Raw genomic sequence first — 23,303 nt, 5'->3', positions numbered from 1 at the left:
AATGGTTGCATAGAGGGTTTTTGTGGTTCGGGTCCAGAAGTGGCACACTTCCTTTCTGCCCACATTCCATCTGCTAGGACTCAGTTCCTTTCCCACACCTAAGCAAAGGGGCTGGGAAATGACCTAGCTGTGTGCCTAGGAGGAAGAAGCAAAGGGTTTGGTGGACGGCAAGTCAGTCTCAGGCATGGCATCTAACATGGAAGGCCCCATGCTGTTGAAAACAAAGTTTCTATTAGCAGAGGCCTGAACTTTGGCCCTAAGAAAAAGTTACTTATAATGCTTTCTATTCTTAGCTGAACTAAAAAAAAAAACAAAAAACCTTCCGTCTCCTCTGGCTCCTCTCTCAATCACCTTATACTGGACCAGAGGTATTTTTCAAGCACACATGTTCAGAGTTTTCCCCACTGGGCTTTGGTCTTACCCAGAGCCACACATAAGGGAAAGAGGTGGGAGCCAGAGCTTTGAGCATTTGCTCCTGGGGCTCCTTCTGTCCCTGCCTGTCTCATCATTCATCATTACTCGGCCCTCAGGGTCAGGATAGTGCTGGGTTGACTCAACGCCTCTGTTAGCAAGGCATCAGGAGATGGCACTTCTTCGCATCATTGGATATTGATACCAATTTTTAGCTACATCTCAGGTTTGTCCTTGCTTACTAGTGAGGCTCTATTTCCCCTGTTCCATGTGACTTCCAACAGGAACCATAATCCGAAAGCTAATGGGTACCGTATGATGAGGTCTGAAGGAACTGAACAAAAATGATTCTCTTCATGCTTCCATTTCTGTGTCTGACTCTCAAAGGGCGTGATTCCACCTATTGTGCCTGACGGATTGAACAGCTTGCCTTTTTTCCATTTCCTTGTTTTTCTTAAATTTACACAGCTACAAAATTAGACATCTTCTGTGTATAGCTCTCATTCAACTACAACACAGATTTACAAATTAATGAAAGAGTAATCTACAAACCCTGTCAATTTCCAGAAATTAATTTAATCTGCTGGCTCCTGCTGATTTGCAACGTGTACATAGTTATGACGGAGGAGGCACAGCTCCCAGAGGCTTTGTGATGAAGGCTCCGTGCAATTGGCCATTTTTTTGTTTTGTCTGATATGAGAGCCTATTTGGTGGGGCATGCCATGACCTTTGTTTAAGCATTCTCTTAGCACAAACATACAGTTTATCATTTCATCCCTCTGTGTCTCTATTTTTTTCTTCTTAGTTAACTTCCATAGTTAAAGTAATACTAGTTAATATGATTATAATCAAACACAAACACAGGCATGTCCTTACTTGGCAGTACTCATTAGGTGATCATCCACATGATCTGCTGTGGGCTTATTTTTGTTGTTGTTTTTAGTTGACCATTAAAATAAGAGTTCCAACTTGAAATTGTCTAATAGAGAACTAGTGGTCTCTCAAAATAAATCTCCTCAACTCCCACCAGGAACCAGAGAAAACCAGTTCAAGGGAAACTAAAACAATGTAATTCATTGATTATCAAACCTGGCTGCATATCAAAATCACCGAGGAACTTATTAAAAAGAGAGATTACAGCTTCCATCCCGCCACCTGAGATGCAGGTTTAATAGGTCTAGAGTGGGACTCAATAACATATACAAGCTTTTTCTAATGTAAGAGGGCCAACTGATTACCAAACATTGTTTTCATTATAAATTTCTATTAATTATAAGTACTTGAATAACTTTGTGCTTTGTCTTAACAATGGATCGTGAAGGAATAAGGAGGTATAAGTAGCCTGTGCTAACACCAGCACCACTAGTGACAGGACAAAAGGCCATTACTTTTCAGCAAAAGCTCAATATAATTAATTAAGGGCTGGATTTAATTCAGTGACATTTGAATTTTATAGCTATACACTTGCAGCCATAAAAACCACCTTTATTATTAAAATTCCTATAGGAAAAATAACTTGGTAATTGTGAGTCTGAAACTCCCTGGTCCCTAACCTGCTTATCCCCATTGGCACAGTTGTTTTTATTACACAGTGAAGCAACCCAGCCCTTCACCCCCTTCCCTCTAGTAACCGCCATACTGTTGTCCGTGTCTATGAGTTTCAGTTTTATATCCCACATATGAGTGAAATCATACGGTTCTTGGCTTTTTCTGACTGACTTATTTTACTTAGCATAATGTTCTCGAGGTCCATCCATGTTGTTGCAAATGGCACTATTTCGTTCTTTCTGATGGCTGAGTAGCATTCCATAGTATATAGGTACCACATCTTCTTTGCCGGGGCTGACTGGCAGCCCCTGAACGATGAATGAACAGATTACTCAGACACAGTTTGACTGTGAAAGAGAGGACTAAGGGGCCCCTCGCTCTAGTGGCCAGAGCAGCCTCTAGTGCCTGTCTAGTTAGGCCTTTATTGGAATTTTTATCTTTAGGTACAGTCGGTAGGGTGAGTAATCTTGGGAGGACAGATGTATTTACATTGTCTTCTAGGCAAGGGCATCCAGGGATTAAGCATAAGGGTTTCAGTAAACACCTGGGGGTCTGCATATGTACAAGGCTTGTTTGGAAAGGTCAAGGAATAATTAGGGTGCCGCCTTTGACACTCCCCTAAGTCTCCCCTAAGTCGGAATTCCAATAAACAGGGCAGGTGGCCTTCCACACACTTACCTTTTATCAGAATGTCTTCCTTACAAACTTTCCAAACAAGTTGCTTGTGCTCCCTTTATCTGGTCCTCTATCAAAGGACACTTTGGTTGTCTCCATGTCTTGGCCACCGTGAATAATGCTACAATGAACATAGATGTGCATATATCTTTGTGAAAAAATGTTTTTGAGTCCTTTGGGTAAATACTCTTGGGAGAGGAATTGCTGGGTCATATGGTGACCCTATTCTTAATTTTTTGAGGAACCACCAGAATGTTTTCGATAGTGGCTGTCTACATTCCCCCCAGCAGTGATTTCAGGATCCCTTTTCTCCACAACTTCTCTTTTTAAGAATGAATTCCTAAAACTTCAGGCCGCTCAGATGAGCAGATGTTGGGGAGAAGGATGGTCATTTGCCTCTGTTAATTTCAGGTGCCTCCTTTTTTTAGACAGCCTCACAAGATGCTGGATGTAAGAGTCATCCCAGTAGCCAATGCTTACAAATGCAAACCTGAAAGGAGTGAAGAGAAAGCATGTGAATAGATATTAGTACAGCGGTTCTCAACCTGTGGGTCGCGACCCCTTTGGGGGTCAAACGACCCTTTCACAGGGGTCGCCTAAGACCATCGGAAAACACATATATAATTACATATTGTTTTTGTGATTAATCACTATGCTTTAATTATGTTCAATTTGTAACAATGAAAATACATCCTGCATATCAGATATTTACATTATGATTCATAACAGTAGCAAAATTACAGTTATGAAGTAGCAATGAAAATAATTTTATGGTTGGGGGTCACCACAACATGAGGAACTGTATAAAAGGGTCTCGGCATTGGGAAGGTTGAGAACCACTGGATTAGTAGGTTCCAGCCAAGATCTATGGCTAAGTTCCCAGGAACCAGGTCAAAGATCCAGAAGAAAATAATCACCTCAAAGGGCCAAGAAATGTCCACTCAGTGCTCCATTTAAACAGACTCACCCATCCATCTTTATGTTCACAGACACTGCCCATCACGTTTCCATGTCTCACCTCTGCCCTTCCTCATATGGCTAATTCCTTTCCCAGAACCCCAAACAGTAAATAACCCTGACCCTACACTTCATATAGAAGACTTGCAACCATTTATTCACTCAGCCAATCACTGGCCAAAGCTTTTAGTCAGATAATTCTACTCAACCAAAAAGTTCTGTGTCCCGAGGAAAGGAAATTTAGAAACCTTTGGCAAACATCTATGACAACCCAAGTACTTCTGACTCTGTATTAGGTGCCAGTCATTCCACATCCCTTAAGGCAGTCATCGTGGGGAAACCAGGAACAAGTAAACAAACCAGCTACAACTTGGAAATTGCTATGGTAGCCTAAACTCTCTCCACCTTAGTCTACACTATCAGGGGCTACAGCCTGGATTACAGTGGAAGTCTTCTGGGGACCATGAGTGGAACCACTGACAAATCATAGGAGGAGCCTGGTTCCCAAAGGCCAGGCCACACCACTGTGTTCCTGGAACCTGCTCTATCTCTCAAAGGACATTTTTGGAGATAATAAATGCCTTTACCATTTGAAGTAAAGAGGATGGAGAAAAAAGAGGGACAGCTGTGTGACAGTTATGAGCAGGAATAAAGGATAAAAAGATGATGAAGAAAAGAAAAAGTATGAAAAGCAGTTATAAGACTCCAAATGGCATTGCTGAGTCACGGTTTTCTTCACAGTTAATGAAGGAAGAAACAGAACAAATACCATTGTAGAATGCCCTGCCTGTAAAAGGGTTGAAACAAAATTAAATCCATTTGACATCCAAAAAATTAAGCTTTAGGTATGTGAAATGATCTCATGTGGACCCTTATTTCTCCACACTGCGCAATAAATGAGTTTTTCATTGTAATTTTGTGGTCATGTCCATGAAGTACCAGATTTTTATCCACAGATGATAAAGGCCTATTAAAATGTAATGTGCACAGAATTTCCACTTCCAGGAAGTGATGTAGATATACTTTTCTCTATTCCTCCTGCTAAATACAACTAAAATCCATGGACATCATATATAAAACAAACATAAGAAGACTGAAAAGTGGAAAGGAGAGAGCAGACTGGCCAGGGACCTTGGGAACTGAGGAAAAACACGTGACTTCCTTGAATTTCTTCTTCCCTCCTAAATTCCATCCTTGGAGCTGAAGAAGCCAGCCACCAGGAAATGCAATGGGAACTGGAAAAAAAGTTGGGGGGGCGGGAGGAGCCCCAAGTAAAGCCTGCTCTCTCTACCCAAAGCACCAGCCAAGAGGCAGCCTAACGAGACAGGAAACTTTGGAAAACACCACTCTGCTCCAAACACCACAGAAAACACTGTAGCCCACTGCCACTCACACCAGCAGAGGTGAGTGGGGAGCCTAGACTCGACCTAATCAGACTAAAATGAGGTTCCCAACAACCCCATGGAGGCCACATCAGAGAAGACAGATTTCATCCCCACCAAGCATTATATGGAGACCACACGGAGCCTGGAGTTCCACCCTCACCCTGCGGTGCCCTCCTTACCCTCTCGTCTGCAGTGATGTCAGAGACAGGACTTGCCCCACACACACACACCAAGCCTTAACAAGGGCCCTCCCACAGCAGTGTCAGCAGAGACCATGTGGGGAGCCAGAAGCCCCACCCCTGCCCAGCAGTAACGCAGATTCCCCACTTAGGGGGCAAAGGAGGCCAAGTGGCGAACCTGGACTTGTACCTTCACTGGATAGTAACAAGATGGCACCTCCCTGCTCCCCCACTTGAGTGGTTTCAGAGAAGGCCATCTAACACAGAAGGTTTCAATAAGATCCAGTGTTGCTTAACATAATATGAAAATGTTCAGGTTTCAACTGAAAATCACTCATCATACCACTCTTATTCCACACAGTGCTGGAAGTTCTATCCGTGAAATAATGCAAGAAAAGGAAATAAGAGGAATACAGATCAGACAGGAAGAAATAAAACTATTTGCAGATGAAATTATTGCCTACTTAGAAAATATCAAGGATCTACCTAAATAAAAGTCCTAAAACTAGCATGTGAGTTTAATAATGTCACTGGATATACAAAAATTGACAGATTTCTAGATACTAGCAATGAACACACGAATACTGAAATTAAAAATACATCATTTATAGTCCCTCAAAAAATACAAATTAATTAGGTATAAATCAAAGAAAATATAAGATTTGTTTGCTGAAAGCTACAAAACTCTGATGAAAGTAATTAGAGGAGATATAAAATAAAAAGACAGTGTTCATGGGTTGGAAGACTCAACACAAAGATATCAGTTCTTCCCAAATTGATACACAGGTTTAATGTAATTCCTATTGAAATCCCAGCAAGATTTTATAGTTGTAGACAAGAATAATTTAAAATTTATGTGGAAAGATCAAGACAATAGGATATCAAAAAATTATAAAGTAGGAAGAATCAGCCTACCCAATTTCAAAATTATATAGTACAATATTTAAGATCATGTGGTATTGATAGAGACACACATAGATCAATGGAACAGAAGAGAGAACCCAGAAATAGATCCTCAAAAATATGTCCAACTGATTTTGACAAAGGTGCAAAGCAACTTAAGGAAAGATAGCTTGTTCAATAAATGATAAGGGAAGGAGATGACTTTAGGTGGTGAACACACAATACAATATACACATGCTGTATTATAGAATTGTACACCTGAAACCTATATAATTTTATTAACCAATGTCACCCCAATAAATTCAATTGAAAAATGTTTAATGCTAGAATTAACCACAGGCATACAGGTAGCTTAAAAAATAAAAATAAATCAATAAATGGTGATGAAACAATTGGACATCCATAGGCAAAAAAAGACAAATTAACATTGATCTAAGTACCACACCTTATACAAAAATTAACCCAAAATGTATCACAGACTTAAATGCAAAAAGTAAAACTATAAAACTTTTAGAAAAAGATAGGAAAAAATCTTCAGCATCTAGGTCTAGGTAAATAGTTCTTAGACATAACTTCCAAAGCATGTTCCAAGAAAGGAAAACTTGATAAATTGGACTTTATCAGAGTTTAAAAAAAACTTTTGCCCTGTGAAAGATCCTGTTAAGAAAATGAAAAGAAAAGCCTGATATCTAACAAAATACTAGTATCTAGAATATAAAGAACTCTGCCCATCCAGAGTGGCTCAGTTGGTTAAGCTTTGTCCTGTGCACCAAAAGGTTGCCAGTTCAATTCCCAGTCTAGCACATACCTGGGTTGTGGATTCAACCCCTGTTAAGGCACAGAGATGACAGATCAATGTTTCTCCCTCTCTTTCTCTCCCCCTCTATCCCTTTCTCCCTCCCTCCCTTCCTCTTTGTCCTAGGGTGAGGATTAAAAATTAATAAACTAGAATATAAAAAACTCTCAAAACTAAACATTAAAAAAATCCAAATAGAAAATGATCAAATGACATGAAGAGACATGTTACCAAAGAAGATATACAGATGGCAAATAGATACATTAAAATATATTTGACATTAATTTTTTTTGGCAAATAGACACATTAAAATATATTTGATGTTATTAGTTATTAGAGAAATACAAATTAAAACCACAATGAGACATCACTACAGCTTTATTTGAATCGCCAAAATCTGGAAACAACCCAAATGTGCTTCAACAAGCGAATGGCTAACAAATTTGTGGTACATCCATAGACTACTACTCAGCAATAAAAGGGAGCAAACTATTGACATGCACAGCATGGCACCATGTGAGACCTGGCAGAATCTCCAGAATATTTTTCTGGATGGAAAAAAAAAGGATTCCATACTGTATGGTTGCATTTATATAACATTCTTTATATAATAAATTTATAGACATGGAGAACAGATTAATGGTTGCCAAAGATGAAGGTGGGGTTAGGGATAGCATGAGGGATCCTTGTGATGATGGCATTGTTCTTTAGCTTAACTTTATCAGTGTCAATGTCCTGGTCATGATATTATACTCTAGTTTTATAAGATACCACCATTAGGTGAAACTGGGTAGAAGCTACATAGGATTTCTCTGTGCTATTTCTTACAACTGCATGTGAATCCAGAATTATCTCAAAGTAAAAAGTTTAATTAAAATAACCAAGCTCTTTAAAAAAATTGAATGTATAGGGTCATTTGTGAATTTAATGATAAAAATGTACAAACCATCCGAACTTGTTGGACACCATCCTCTTATCCTCATATGCTTCCATCCTTGTTCTTTTTCCGACAGTTCTGTGGTAGGTAGGTGGGTGGGTAAGTAGATGGTTTTTATATTGTGCAGTTACAATTTTTTCAAAGGAAAATATGATTCATGGAAAAAGTCTGGGTATACCAGTAGTTCATTCTTCATTATCCCATGATTCAAGGGAATGCCTCAAGTCTATAGTCATTGCATATAAAATTTCACATTTCTCCCCATCTTCAGGAAAGCCATTAGTGAAAACATCACGAATGACTGTGCTCAACACCAAGGAGCCTGCCATCACAGTGGATATAGGAGGCACCATCAAAACAGTGCGGGGAGTGAATGTGACCATTAACTGCCAAGTTGCAGGTGAGAAATTTACTTATGTGTTAATTCATTTGTTCAGCTCTTAACGAAGCCCTGTGCTAAGGTGGGGATACAAAGATAAACATAAATTCTGTTCTCAGGGATTCAGGGGTAATAGGGAAAGCATGGACCTCAGTCACTGAAACTGGAAAGTGCTATAGAAGTTTAGAGGAAGAAAGAAGAATTCTGACTGGGACAGATGAGATAGAAGAGGTGGTTTTTATCTCAGCCTTGCATACTGATAGAATGTGAATGTGCAAAGATGGAGCAAAGAGTGTTCTAAGTGGGAAAAGAGTGTGAGAAAATTCACGGAAGTAGGAAAGCCCAGGGACTGTCAAAGAACAGTGTGTGCTTTGGTCTGACTGGAGCCCAGAGTGCAGAAAGGGTGTGGAGGGGCTTAAGTTGTAGCAGGGTGGGCTGCACCTGCACCATGGGAGACCTCGAATGCTTGGCCAAAGAGTTTAGACCAAGGCAGATAGTGATGTTAGGGAGCATGCTTCCAGAGGAGTAAGCTACCAGCAGTGCATAAAATGGATGGAAGAAAGGAAATACTGAAACAGCAAGGCCAGTTAAGAAGCCATCATAGTAATTTACAGGAGAGGTAGCGGGGAGCCTGACCTCAGAGCAGTGGTGGTGGGAAGGTAAGGAGTGCATAGCAGAGATAAGACCAACCGGAACCTGGAGCTTATCCATCAGAAGAGAGTAGGAGTCATTAACGAAAATAGCCAGCACGTAGGAGTTGTGAGACAGGCATTGCCCTTGGGTTGGCTTTGCAAACTCAGAGGCCAATAGGGATCAGAAAGTCACAGGGAAGTGGAAGAATAGTGGACAATAGGGCAAGGTGGTATGCTTTGTGTAAAGGTATTCACCTTCAATTAAAAAGCAAAAAACACCAACAAACAAAGCCCAGCTGCTAATTGCCCCTCCTTGTGGCCGAGAGTTTGTGCCGACTACCCTAAGGGTTTTCATGCCACGATGCAAAGAACAAATGAATGGCTCTTGTGTCAGGGACCAGCGACAGTCCCCTGATTGCTGTTCTCATCAGATATCCCCTACTGCGGCACACCCTGACCCAGGCTCCCCAATCATACCCTGTCTGCAGAATAGAAACCAGAAATATAACAGCTTCTTTGTAAAGCTTCCTCTGGTCTGCACATCCAACCTCATCAGTGAAACCTCCTAGAACCAAATCCCTTCAGGCCCAGGACTCCCACATGGGGAGCAAGATAAAACCCCTGGCAGGGCTTCCCATGAATGAGCTGTCCCTTGGTGATGGTGCAGATGGGACCCCTGCTATAGAGCCATCACTTCCCACCTGATCACTGTGAACACAGTCCTTGGAGACAGAACAATGACTATAGATATAATGGACCGTGTTGGGTATCCTCTTGAGAGTTGGGATCAGTATGAGCAAAAGAATGGGGAGCAGTCTAGCTGGCATGGCTCAGTGGTTGAGCATCGACCTATGAACCAGGAGGTCATGGTTCGATTCCTGGTCAGGGTATATGCCCAGGTTGCGGGCTCAATCCCCAGTGAGGGGTGTGCAGGAGGCAGACGACCAATGATTCTCTCTCATCATTGATGTTTCTCTCTCTCCCTCTCCCTTCCTCTCTGAAATCAATAAATACATTTTTTTTAAAGAAAAGAATGAGGAGCAAAGGCAGCAAAACCAGGAATTAGGCACTTGAAAGAGACTGAGACCCAGAATGCAGGTGGGGAAGTATTTACCATGGGGAGCCCAGGACACGAAAACCAGCGTTGGCCAACTCTCCCTTGCCGCCTGGGGCCCTGTCTCCCCAGCTTCAGCCGGAGACTGACTCTTATGAGATCTGAGGTTGTCATATCCAGTTTTGGCCTGGCCATGCACATTAAATTGTTATTTTTACTCATAGAACCATTTGTATTAATCATGGTTAACTAAAAATAAATCTGTGTCTCTGTCATTATGCCTTTTAGAGTGGGAAAGAGCATGCTATTTTTTATTTCCAAATTCTTTTTTTTTCCAATTACAGTTGACATTCAATATTATTTTGTATTTGTTTCAGGTGTATAGCATAGCGGTTAGACAATCATATACTTGACAAAGTGCCCCCCTCCCCATATTTTAAGTACCCACCTGGCACCATACATAGTTATTAAAGTATTATTGACTGTATTCCCTATGCTGTATTTTACATCTCTGTGACTATTCTGTAACTACCAATTTGTACTTTTTAATCCCTTCACCTTTTTCACCCAGCCCTCTATTCCCCTTTTGATTACACAGTTGTTCTGTGAATTTACGGAACAAAGAAAGCGTCCTTAAACTGAATCTCCAGTCAAAATGCTGACAGCTGTAATGCTAAATGGCAGAAGAAACGACTTTTACTTTGCTGCTACAAGTGGCTGTTATGGCTCTCTTATGACATAATTTTAATGGCTATATAATAGTCTATTTTAAGAATATTACATAGTTTACATAGAGTGACTCATGTCCTTACATGTTTGAGTTTTTAGTAGTTTTTCATTAAATAGCTTTTTGCACACATATGCTTTCAACTTGTAAAATGCAGCCTCACAAATTCTTCCCAACCCTTAAACATAAAAAGGATTAGGCAATGAGCATGCTGAGGCTTTTTCTTGAAAAATGATCCAATTTATTGTACCACCCCTCATGCTTTATTCTCTATTTGAGAAAAGTGCAGAAAAATGAGTAGAAGATAAAGGGTTTGGGGGAGGAAAGAGTGGTGCATTCATTGCGAATAGAGTGTGCAAAGGGCCTGAGGTAGAAAGAGCATGCTACATCTGAAGGAAGTGAAACATGACTGGAGTGATTGTAGAATGGAGAACAGAGAGAAAGTGTCATGACATGTGGCTGAGAGGTTGGGGAGAGAGTTTGGCAGGACCTAGATCTTGCAGGCTCTCATAGATTATAGTACAATTTGGTATTTTATCCTAAGAGCAAGGGAAGCTTTTAAAGGATTTAAGAGATAAAATTGTCAGGACTAGGTGATGCAGAAATAACTAGTGGAGGAGTCAATGATGGGCAATATGTTAGGGTAGGCTAGACTCTGGTTACACATAGGCCCCCAAATGTATAATGACTCAAATCCAATAGAAATATATTTTTGCTTATTTAAGAGTCCAAAGAGTATTCCTGGTCAGCTAAAGAGGACGTGCCCCACACAGTCATTCAGGGTCACAGAATGCTGGTGGCTCTCTTATCTTGAGCACATGCCTCCCAAGGCCTTCCTGTTGGATATCTCTACCCTAACAGTCAGAAGAGGGAGGAAATAAAGTGTGGAGGATGGCTAGGAAGGTTTTTAAGGGCCACACTTGGAAGTAGCACACACTACCCTTCACATTTCCTCCTAGTCATATGGCCACCCACAACTACAAGGGATGTTGGGCAGTGTAGCCTAGCTGGGTAGAAGGAAATTGGTTCTGTGAACAGCTACCCGTGACTGCACAGTCAGTATGGAGCAATTAGAAAGCGCAAAACCTCCTTTCCAGACCCCATTGTTTTCTAGAATTGCCAAGGCTGGCATTTAAATTACTGTATCCTTTCCTTTTCTTGTGCCTTTTCACACTTACCATGTCAAGGTGCACCTTTCAGTGAACACCCACCTTGAGATGTTGACAAGCTGCCACGGTGCAAGCAACCTTCCAAATAGAACAAGTAGTCTAGTTTACAAGAATATCCTGTCTGGTTTAAAAACAGAATATTAGTACATCACCCTACCTGCCAGCTCAGTGGAGATTAAAGGCACTAATCCTCATAATCATATCAAATTACAACCCATTTTGGCCAGACTCATTTATTGATTCGTTCAAGCAACAGGGAGGGCATTGTATTGTTGATAAGATATGCCACAAAGGGGGAAAAGTAAAGGTAGGTTCTTTTCCTTTCCTTTTTTAGACACACATCATTCCAGGGAGTCCAGAGTATGAAGTCTAACCAAGTAACTTGTCAACAACGTAGCTATGGACTTTGTTCTGTGGTTGAGTGTATTTTCTGTCATTTTTCAGACATTTCTGACTGTAGAATATACTGTTACATCATAACAGGCTAGAAAAAAAATCTCCCACAACTTAACCAAGTTTCTCAATAAGAAAAGAGCTAACGCCTGGCTCCGTGGTTGAGTGTTGACCTATGAACCAGGAGGTCATGGTTCAATTTCCGGTTAGGGCACATGCCAGGGTTGATCCCCAGTTGGGGAGGGGGATGCAGGAGGCAGCTGATCAATGTTTATCTCTCATCATTGATGTTTCTCTCTCTCACTCCCTTCCTCTCTGAAAGCAATAAAAAAAAAAAAATTTTTTTTTAAGAGAGAGAGCTAACAAAGCCAGCACACATGAGTTTGAGAAACCTCCCTCATAAGGATACCTTGGTATTACAATTAGAGCAGAAAGCATAATTCTAAAAGTAGAAAGTACTTAAGGATTTGACACCAGAAATAATAGTGCAGCAATTCAGATCCTCTCTGAGGAGTCAGTCCACGAGAATGGCAGGCAGGATTAAGAACAGCAGGACCTTGAGTAATGTCATTTCATTCAACTTTTTTCTTTATAGCGTTGAGATGCTGTAGGAACCTCTCTTGTTAATATCAATTAGCCCATGGTAAAATTGGCTTTTTAATACCATTTTTAGCTTAAATCTGAGAACCCATCAACCATGTTAAGTGAGGACTTTCTACTTGTTAAGATGGGATCTCCGGCATCAAGTGTATGAGTTTGGATCCCCACCCGGCCATTTGTAGGTCACTGACTAGCTGGGAGCTAAGTAGGGGCCCACGGGCTCTATTCCCAGATATAATCATTCAGGGATCCAAACTAAGGTGACTTTAGGCAGATTTCTTACTCTCTTTGAGTCCCACTTTTCTCGTGTGTAAAATGGGATTATTAATAATCCTCATAGGATCATTGTGAAAATATGATGATGTTTCTCAAATATTTGGCTTATAGTAAGTGTTCTTTCTCCCTCTGATGTGTTTGGGATACTTTCGCATAGCTCCTCACCTCGGTGCACCCTGATGTTAAGGTGTTCTGAATGTCAGTATTAAGCATGTGTATTTGGACGCTTTTTTGAGGAACTCTGGCGCATGTGAAACCTAGTGGAGTTTCTAAAGCATAGTTGTCATCTCTTGAGAGAAAAAGAAAAAAGAGCTTTCTCATGCCTCACTTATTTTTCTTCTTCCCTCACCCCAACTTATCTGTAGTATGTCAGAGCCAATAATGGAAGGACTGACTGTCACTTCAAAGCATCTTCTTGGTGTCATTCTCTGCCTAAGGGCTCCAGGCTCAGACAGGACGGCCCCACACTGTGGCACCAGCAATGACACCTCCACCGGCGAGCTCATGATGCGGTACCTGCTTGAGTGAGCCCGAGTGAGAGGTTTGCTGATAAATACAGGGTGTCCCAGGAAATGTATACACACACTTGGAATAATTATAAAGGCCGTGTTTGTTAAAATACATTTCATTTTCAGAATTGAGCTCTCAGCTGTTACAGTGTGTGTACATTTGGGGGACACCCTGTATATTACAATGATTCCTACATATTTCTCTTCCCTTGGCCCTGCTGGCACTTCTATGGTTTGTTTTACGGAGACAGAAGGTTACTTCCTTCCACACTTTGCTTTCCTGAGCATTTCCATTTCTCCAATGAACCTGAGAAATTCAGGCCTTTCAGTAAACAGACCCAATTTGATGAGGGTGGGAGGCAAAGAATGAGGCGAACAGAAAGGCTCAGCCCCATTCCTGGGGAAGTGAGAAATGGCTCCCAGGTCTTTCCCTCCTGGGGTTCTCTGCCTGTCCCTCCTCCTCCTCTTTCTCACCATCTCCCCTCTCCTTTCCTCTCTCCTCCTGCCTCTGACTGCACTGCAGGAGCTCAGGTTCTGACCAGAGAAGGACCCGCTGGTGAGCAGCAGGGCACCTTCTGCAGGAGGCACCACGCTGCATGCACAGAGCCCCACACCACAGCCCATCGCCAGGACGGCACAGTCACGGAGAAAATGTTCACACCCCCACTCACTTTATCATCATGCTTTCATGGGTGGAACTGAAGGCCCATTGAATCCAGGTCTCTCACTCTGCCTCCTGCTCCTGAGCAGCCATAGTTCCGATTAGGGGTTGTGTGTGCTGCCCACAGCCCTCAAAGGAAGGTGCGGCCATGGTGCTACTTGCGAGCTCTTCATTGCAAGGGAAATACTTGTAGAAGATGGCTTGTGGGACCTCATTTTTCTTGGGGAGAGAAGTGACGGAGGATGTTTTCTCGAACTTGCTTTGCAGAGGCTTTCTCCTGAATGCTCTGTGTGTGGGGGGGCGAGGGGGGAGGGTTAATACATAAAAACTGAGCTCAGAGTCCAAAGTGCACGCTGGCATGGCGGGGCATCATGATGCTCTTGCTCTCCCTAGTGGTGCTGCCATGAAAAATCAGCTTTCCTGCCTCTCACCCGCATCTTCTGTCCAGGTGTGTTCAGAGACCATGCCAGCCTGGCCCCTCTCATGCATTTGAGCATCAGGTGTCACCACGTGTGTAACCTCTCCCTGATGGATCGGGGTGCTGTATCCAAGTCTCCACTCCCTCTCAGCAGCCCCGCCTCTTCCTCTGAACAGCCATGTAGGTCCCTAGGGATTCACACTGAATTATGGGTAACATGAATAAAAGTGAAGACCAGAGAGTCGCTCCTGTGTTCTCCATAACAGGGAGAAAGGGCTCACAAATTGGCTGAACACTCTGGCCACCTGCCTGGGGCCATCGCTCCAGGCTGGAAAAGCCCACCTGAGGCAGCAGAGCAGCCGGGACAGCAGTGAGTTCACACAAGGCAGCTCATTGTTAGGTGAGACCGTGCTCCCACCCCACCTCACTTCCTCCACCGGAGCCCGGGAACAGCGGGTGCACCGGGACTATAGTGGGGGCTCTTCAGCTGGGTGGCATAGAGTAGACTGGGGTAAATTTTTATCAGATTCAAGGACAAGGAACAGGTGCATAGGTAACTCTTGAAGGTGCCTGCATCCTAAACAGTAGGCTGCCCATTAAGGACAAAATCCAGCTCCAACTCTGGGAAAGCACAGGACAAAAGGTCTGGCTCTTTAACTAGTCCTGGTTTGACCCTGTTTACCAGGATTTGACATTCTAAATAAACCCTGCATATCTGCCCAAGAATTCTGAGTAAACTGTGAGCTGGGTCCGCAGGCTGGGGTGCAAGGGAAGGAGCTTTCTGCTCCCTGAAGATCTGTCTCCCAATTCACTCAGAGGGAGCCTTATGCAGACCATCTCAAGCTTGTGCTAACCTCGGGCCTGCTGATCAGCATGTCAACCACAAGGAACTTCCTAAGGAGTTAAGGCAGTCTACTCAGGCTGCTGTTTACTACAAAATACCATAGCCTGGGAGCCTTAAACCACAGAAGGTTACAGCTCACCGTTCTGGAGGCTGGGAATTCCTAGATCAAAGTGCTGATCCATGCAGTTCCTGGTGACAACTCTTTCTGGCTTGCAGGCAGCTTTCTTCTTGCTGGGTCCTCACCTGGCGAGAGTACTAGCCCTCTGATCTCTTCTTACAATGGCTCTAGTCCCATCATGAGGCCCACCCTCCACCCATCATGACCTCATCTACATCTAAATGCCTCCAAAGACCCCACCTCTAAAGACTATTGCACTGAGGTGAGGGCTTCAACATATCATTTTGTGGAACACAAGCCTTCAGTCTGTAACACCCCTAGAAGACTTCTTAAAGGAGGTGTGCAATCCCAACTCATATTCGCACACTCTCCCCAGCTCTTTCTCACAGTGAACTTGGACTGAGGAGAGAGCAGAGTACTTCCTTCCTGTCTTTCTTTTTCTGTGCTGCTGATACCTTAGTTCCATGTCCTCTTGTTCTAAGAAAATACACAGGCTTCAAAAATACAGCCATGTTTTCTATGTGTATCCTCAACTCTGGTAAGGATCTAGCAGCTCTCCTTTGTCTGGTTCTTGAATGTATTAACTTTTGTGGCTTTTAGCTTTTGTGACTTTTATTAAAGTGTTATATCTCTACAGAAAAGAGCACATGTCATAAAGGTGCTAAACTCACCAAACCAGCCCCCAGGTCAAAAAACAGAGCCTTACCAGCAACCATTTCCCTGACTACTAGCAGCATAGGTTGATGTTACCAGTCTTTGTTTCTTACTTACACAAAGGAAATCATGCAGTAGATACTCTTCTGTGTCTGACTCTCTTATTCAATTTATTTGTTTCATATTCACTGACAGATCTAGGTTTGGTTGTTATATTTTTACTAGAGGCCCGATGCATGAAAATTCATGCAAGAGTAGGCTTTCCTTCCCCCGGCTGCCAGCACCGTTTCCCTCCGGCACCCAGGACTCGGGCTGGCTCCCTGTGGGCCAGCTGCAGGCACCCGGGACCCGGGCTGGCTTCACTCGGGCCGCCCACAGGCACCTGGGACCTGGGCTGGCTTCCCTCTGGCCCTGGCTTCATCAGGAAGGACGACCGGAATGACATCCAGAAGATGTCTGGTCTAATTAGCATATTATCCTTTTATTATTTTAGATAATGTTTTCTCCAAAGAATCTTTGTATTTTCCTTCCACCTTGGAAGTACCCTTTACCAGCCACATGCTTCCTCTTCTTTAACTGGCCTCTCTCTTCCTGCCTCGTCAGTGTAAGTTCAAAAATCAGAAGACCCCCAGACAACAGAGAGGCCCGAGGCATTATTTAGTTTGGCCAAAGGCTGGTAGAAGACGCCCAGGCAGATGCTTCCTGCGGCATCCCCACCAAGAGGCTATAAATGCCTCCAGAATCACCTGAACGTGTTTGGCTGATGAGTTTATTTATTTATTTATTTTTTGCTTCCTAGGTGTGCCTGAAGCTGAAGTCACTTGGTTCAGGAACAAAAGCAAACTGGGCTCCTCTCACCATCTGCACGAGGGATCCTTGCTACTCACAGACGTGTCCTCCTCGGATCAGGGCCTGTACTCCTGCAGGGCAGCCAATGTGCACGGAGAGCTGACTGAGAACACCCAGCTTCTGATCCTAGGTAAGCACCTCCAGGCTGGCTGCCCTGGTGGGCCCCGTTAGGGGTGACTCACTCACCCTCCACCTCCTCTTTTCCATGATCCAAATACATACATAAAGATAAAATCAATATCCCTCCCCTTAGGGCCTTCCAATAGAAAGAATACAGCCTTTGGGGCCAGGCAGACATCAGTTTGAACCCTGGCTCTACTGCTTACTCACTGTGTGACCTTGGGCAAGTTACTTCACCTTGCTAAGTTTAGATGCTGGTCTTGTGTGGAGACCTGCAAAACAAGGATTGCCCGCATTGGTGGATGGGGCCAGGTGTAACAGAAGTGAAGTAGTGAGTCTTTTTTTTAATGTATTTTTTATTTCCGAGATGAGGGGAGAGAGAGAGTGACATAGAAATAACAATAATGAGAGAGAATCATTGATCAGCTGCCTCCTGAACACCCCACACTGGGGATCCAGCTCGCAACCCAGACATATGCCCCGACGGGAATTGAACCATGACCTCCTAGTTTTTAGGTCGACGCTCAACCACTGAGCCATGCCAGCCAGGCTAAAGCAGTCAGTCTTAACACCTGTGTCAAGGACTTCTTTGAGAATCAGATGAAACTAAATTACCCCCTCCAGAAAAATTTATACATGCTAAAACTTTTATGTCCTTTAAGGAAGTTCATAGTCTAGTCCACATGAAATCCAGACATACACCCTCCTGTCTTAGCCCATTCCAGCCACTATAATAAAACACCACAGACGAGGTAACTTATAAACAACAGAAATGTATTTCTTAGACTTCTGAATGCTGGAAATCCAGGATTGGTGTGCCAGCATGGTCGGGGTCTGGTGAAGGCCCCATTCTGGCTGCAGACTGCCTGATTCTTGCCGTGCCCTCGTCCTACAGAGGGAGAGGCCAACTGTCTGGGGTCTCTTTTATAAGGACACTGATCCCCTTAAGGCGTAATCACCTCCCAAAGTCCCCACTACCTAATACCATCACCTCGGAGTTGGTTTAGGATTTTACCACATGAATTTGAGGGGACACAAACATTCAGACTAGAGAACTCTCTAACATAAGAACTCCTGATTAAAGAGCCTATCACAGTTCCTGGCATAAAGTAGGTATTTAAAATGAACAGCAGTTGCTTGGACACCACCATCCCTGCTGTTGCTCAGTGTAGGACTCAGCATGTTGTGAGCTGCAGCCCTTGTCCCTTGGACTAGGGACTCTCTGTTTCTCTTCACCACAGAGTCTGGGCGTTGGTGGAATAGAATAAAAAATGCCTGCTTTTGTCTTACTTTTTTTTTTAAGGCAATTATTAGAGCACTTTCTCTTGATGAGAAAGGTATCATTCTAAGGGGAAAAAAGAAAAAAAATATGATTAATTACACACTATGACTTCACCAGGGAAAAATAATTAAACGTTATACTTGTATTCACACCCCAAGTTGAGGATATACCAAAGCCCAGCATCTCCAGCCACTGCCAACTCCGAGAGGCCCAGATGGGTTCTCGTCTCACCAGTGGCTGCATAAACCTCCAGTTGTCTTAGGAAGTCAGAGAAAATCAGCTCATTGAAGGATGTCATTTGTTTTGGGTTGGGTTTCATCAGAGCTGCTAGTCTGGAGCCGGGGGCCCAGCGCTTATTGCCCCACACTGAGTTATGGTGCTTACTGTGGGTTTCTCTTCCCTAATAACCCTTCCTTATTGCCTCTGCTAACAGAGATGAAAGCCTAGGATGTGTAGCTACTACTGTAGCTTTGCCAGTGAAGAGTGTGTATTCTGGGAGCCAGTCCTTGCAGCATTTCAGCACTAATATGGTATGACTGTGAGCATGGGGCTTGAAGAGCAGAACGGCTTCCCATTTTAATCAAACTTGATGAGAAAAAAAAATCACTATTTTAGGCTTTTACGTTTAGAGCTTTTCTTAATCAGAAGCCTTGATTTATTCATCAAAGTTTGTTAGTTTTATAGGTAGTTTATGAACTTAGAAGTAGTGCTTCCTTTTTTATCAGCCAAAAATATGGCTTAATTTTTAAATCAGGGATTTCATGTATAAAGCTGCAGTTTTACGCCAAGTTCTGTGATTTAACCTGTAGCAAGGAGACTTGAAGTATAATGAGACAGAATATTATTCATTTACTCAGGTAGTCACTGAATGATTATTCATTAAGTGCTGCCTCTAAGTTCCACGTAGGACAACTATAAGGGGTGACCTCTGACCTTGGAGAAGTTACAGTGTCCCTGAGAAGATCAAATGGACATATACCAAAAAAGAAAAATGTCATAGAAACTGTGAGGACATTAGAAGGTGTCGACATTTGGCCCAAGGAGATCTGATGGGTTTTAGCAAATAAGCAAAGGCTTACTGCATTTTAGCTTTCTTAAAGAAATATTCAATTGCAATATTGCAGGAACTCCGTTTCCCTCAATATTCAATTTCATTGTTCTTGAGGGAATATTAAAAAGGATGCGAGGAAAAGAGTCTGGGTTTGAGTAAACTGCCGCCATCAATTGCTAAAACCGTGGGGTTTGAGAGCAGAAAGAAATCTTGGAAATGATGAGGTTCCATTTAATAGACAGGGAAACTAAGGCTCAGAAGGATTAGTGACTTGCCCAAGTTAGTGAAAGACAGAGCCACAGCTCAAACTGAGGGTTCCTGAACCCAAACCGGATGTTTCTGAACTAGACTCTGGCACCATCATGACCTAACAAGCACCTAACAAGGTGGCAAGCACATAGTAGGCCCTCCCTGAACCCTATTGAAATAACCATCAATTACAAGAACAACACTCCTGTTTCTCTTTCTGCTCCAGCAAGGGCTGGAGAGGAAAAGGTAGGAGTCGGCCTTGAGAGTGTGAATTGCAGGGCATCAGGGGGAGCGGGAGTCTGCGCTTTCCCAGGAGAACCAGGGATCATCCCGCCACTAGGTTCAGTAGCCGCTTGCCTCTGTATTTGTCCAGTGGAAATGACAAGCCACTGTATTTCCCATTGCTGTCACCTTGGCTCTGGTTAACGTGACCCCTGATGACTTCAGCCCTGACTCCTTATCAGACTTGAAATAGCAAATGATCCCTGTCTGGTTTATGTGTCCTATTGAGCATGAAAAATTCACACCACAAAGCAAGTTAGCTTATCGACTTCATAGATGGACCCTTTTCCTCATAGAAAAAGCCACTCATGGGCTCCTTTTAAGTAAGAATTCCTGTGGCATATCCCTATCCGTGGGGACAAGAATAAAGTGCCCCCCTCTAAGGACGTTATAAATGAAAGCTCTTTAATATAGGACTTGACATTTAGTAATTGCTGAAGAAATGTTGGCTTCTTAAGAGTGTCTTTACAATGTGGTTTAATGTACCTACATTTATAGGGACCCAGTGGTCCTGCGGTATAAAGTGGTATTAGTCAGGAGCTTCTGAAATCTACATGCCTGATTCTTATTACTGACCTTATTGGTTCAAGTGTTGTTTGAAATTCAGACTCAATTTGATAGGCACACCTTCTCAATAGGAAAAATTATGTTAAAAGGCAACAAGAGTAATGCCTGCCTTACACACAGACACAATTACACGCATGCGCACCCCTCATTCCCCCCTTAATATGGCCTTCATGCTTTAACCTGTCTGATTCACCATCTGCCTTCTCACAGATCCCCCCCAAGTCCCCACGCAGTTGGAGGATATCAGAGCCTTGCTTTCAGCCACCGGACCGAACCTTCCTTCAGTGCTGATGTCTCCTCTGGGAACACAGCTGGTCCTGGACCCTGGGAATTCCGCTCTCCTTGGTGAGTCCAACCCTCTGGAACATTGGGCAGCAGTCCAGGGCTGGACAGGATTTATGGGTGGGTGACTGCTTGCAGGTGGGAAGGAGGCAGCAGTGGGGGGTGGCCAACAGGAAATCACTAAATTGCCTACAGAATCCAGACTCACCAGTGGAAACTTGGCTGACTTTCCATATGAGGTGAGCGCAATTCTTAGTCTGGACTCTAGCTTGTCTAGATTCCAACGTGGCTCCTTTCTGAATCCTCTTGGGCCGATTCCACAGTCCAGATCCTCTGTATCAGACTGACTCACCGAACGATGAGTAAGGAACAGCTCCTGTATCTCCTCTTCTTGCCAATCACACCCCAGTATTCCCCCATGACTTCCTCCCAACTAAACAACAACTCTAATCAAGTTTCAAAGAGAAAGATGAAATATCAGCATCCCCCCAAAGCCAGACAATTCTATTTACGCCAGCCTTATATTGGTAGGACCGACACCCAACCCAGATTCCTCAAACCAAGTGTTTAAATAACTTCACCGGGTACAGCTTCCCTGGCATCTGTCATTGGGACCTTCACCAAGTTAATGCCCACATGGCTGGTGCTCTCTGGTAGTAGAGAGTTGTTCAAGGACATTCAAGTCCTGGGTCCCTCTCCCTTGAATCATGAAGATGCCAGAGGAACCCCTGCATCCCCAACATGACCTCCGGAGATAGTCAAGGTGGAAGAGAAGAATTCTGCCTTCAAAGGCCTAAAAGAAAAAAAGCCTACGAAATGGAAGAAAACCTTCATGCTAACTCTATATGGTCCCAAATATTGGTAATGGCAGCTAGACTTATTCCTTTGGCTCAAAGTTAAAAGTTTCTGAACCCTTAATCCCCATCCACCAGCAAGGACCAGGAAGCCATTGAGTTTCCAGTCATACTGCTGATGATGTATTCTCAACATGGCCATGGGGTCAGGTATCTTTAGGATTACAACACAGAAAGATTACCTTCAGTTTTCATTATCATCTGAAATTAGCAAACACTACTCACAGCTTATAGGGAAAAGCTTCTGATTTCTCTGTTTCTGGGTAAAAATAAGACACTGATACAGGAATGAGTGACCCTTTTCTGTTCCCCATAACTTATACAGCTTGGCATTGAGTTTTTCCACATCATTTTGATCAGAGTTCATAGAAGTTGTAAACTGCTTGTTTTCCTTGGCTTATAAATGGTAAACTTGTTCTAAATGAAGTGTGTACATTGTAAAGTTTTTTATTTTAGACTCATCACCATGAGAAATTGTCATAACTATTCATCATAGCCCAGCCACTAGCAGAGGGTACAGCAATTGATTATTTTTAAATTCAATAACTCTTGGGTCACTCAGGTGCCATTCAGCATGCTGGAAAAGTTAACCTGCTTGTATTTTTCCATGAGAGCTTTATTTTCTCCCTTATTCTGGAATAATATTTTCTCTCATTTTAGCCATGGGCAATAAGAATTTATTGTGCTTTATGCTGCTGCATTTCATTGCTAGTTTATAGTGTTTTGTTACAATAGACTGGTATTTAAATCTAACAGTTAAGAGGCACCTTAATACACTAGTTCATATCCAGACTGCTCCATTTGAATGAGACAGCAAGTCAATTACCATAAAATCCCTGAATGTAACTGCCTGGGCAAAAATGGGCCCTAGTGGTGAATGTCGCTGTCTCGCCAGCACTATAGACCTAGGAGAGATCTACGTGGAGTTATGGAGATGAATTAGGGAATGATGTCAAATTTAAGGACTCTGAGAAGCAGGTCATTTGAAAAATACCAGGGCCTCACTGTGATGGTTTGGAGCTGAGCACCAAAGGATAAGTGGGACTCCAATAGGCAGAAATGAGGGAAACAGGCACTTAAAGTGAAGATGCTATAAGCACAGAGATTAAAATGTGTGGGGTATGTATCGGGTGCCTATTCAGTAACAGCTATAAAATAGCACCGCTTTAAAACTGATAACGGGCAGCCAAACTGGGATAGAAACTAGGCCATCAAAAGGAGCAGGCCTCAGCTAAAGCTTGTCCACTCAGATTTGACTTGGATCCCTCCCCAAATTTCTGATACCCTCCTCCATCTCAAAACTCCCAGTTATTGACTCATCCTGATCTCTTAATCCAGCTGCTCCCCTTTGGACAAATTCCTGCTCCTGCTCCTACTAGCGACCCTTTTAGACTAGAGTGTGTACTCTGAGTACAAGAAATAGGTCTCGCCCAGCCGGTGTTGCTTAGTGGTTGAGCGTCGACCTATGAACCAGGAGGTCACAGTCAGGGCACATGCCCAGATTTCAGGCTCAATCCCTTTTGTGGGCATGTAGGAAGCAGT

At 43.1% G+C, this 23,303-nt stretch overlaps 1 protein-coding gene across 1 annotated transcript in view; it reads left to right on the top strand.

Annotated features, from left to right (window-relative positions):
* The window catches only part of ADAMTSL1 (ADAMTS like 1), an 863,772-nt gene that overhangs the window by 775,300 nt on the left and 65,169 nt on the right, over positions 1–23,303 (top strand). The window contains 3 exon segments of the mRNA XM_014460878.2: positions 8,063–8,191; positions 17,025–17,204; positions 20,836–20,970. Coding sequence (XP_014316364.1) covers positions 8,063–8,191; positions 17,025–17,204; positions 20,836–20,970 — 444 coding nt within the window.

Source organism: Myotis lucifugus, unplaced genomic scaffold (genome assembly GCF_000147115.1).
Source record: "Myotis lucifugus unplaced genomic scaffold, Myoluc2.0 scaffold_144, whole genome shotgun sequence".
Classification (NCBI taxonomy): Eukaryota; Metazoa; Chordata; class Mammalia; order Chiroptera; family Vespertilionidae; genus Myotis; species Myotis lucifugus.
This window is presented reverse-complemented; position numbering and strand designations above follow the sequence as displayed.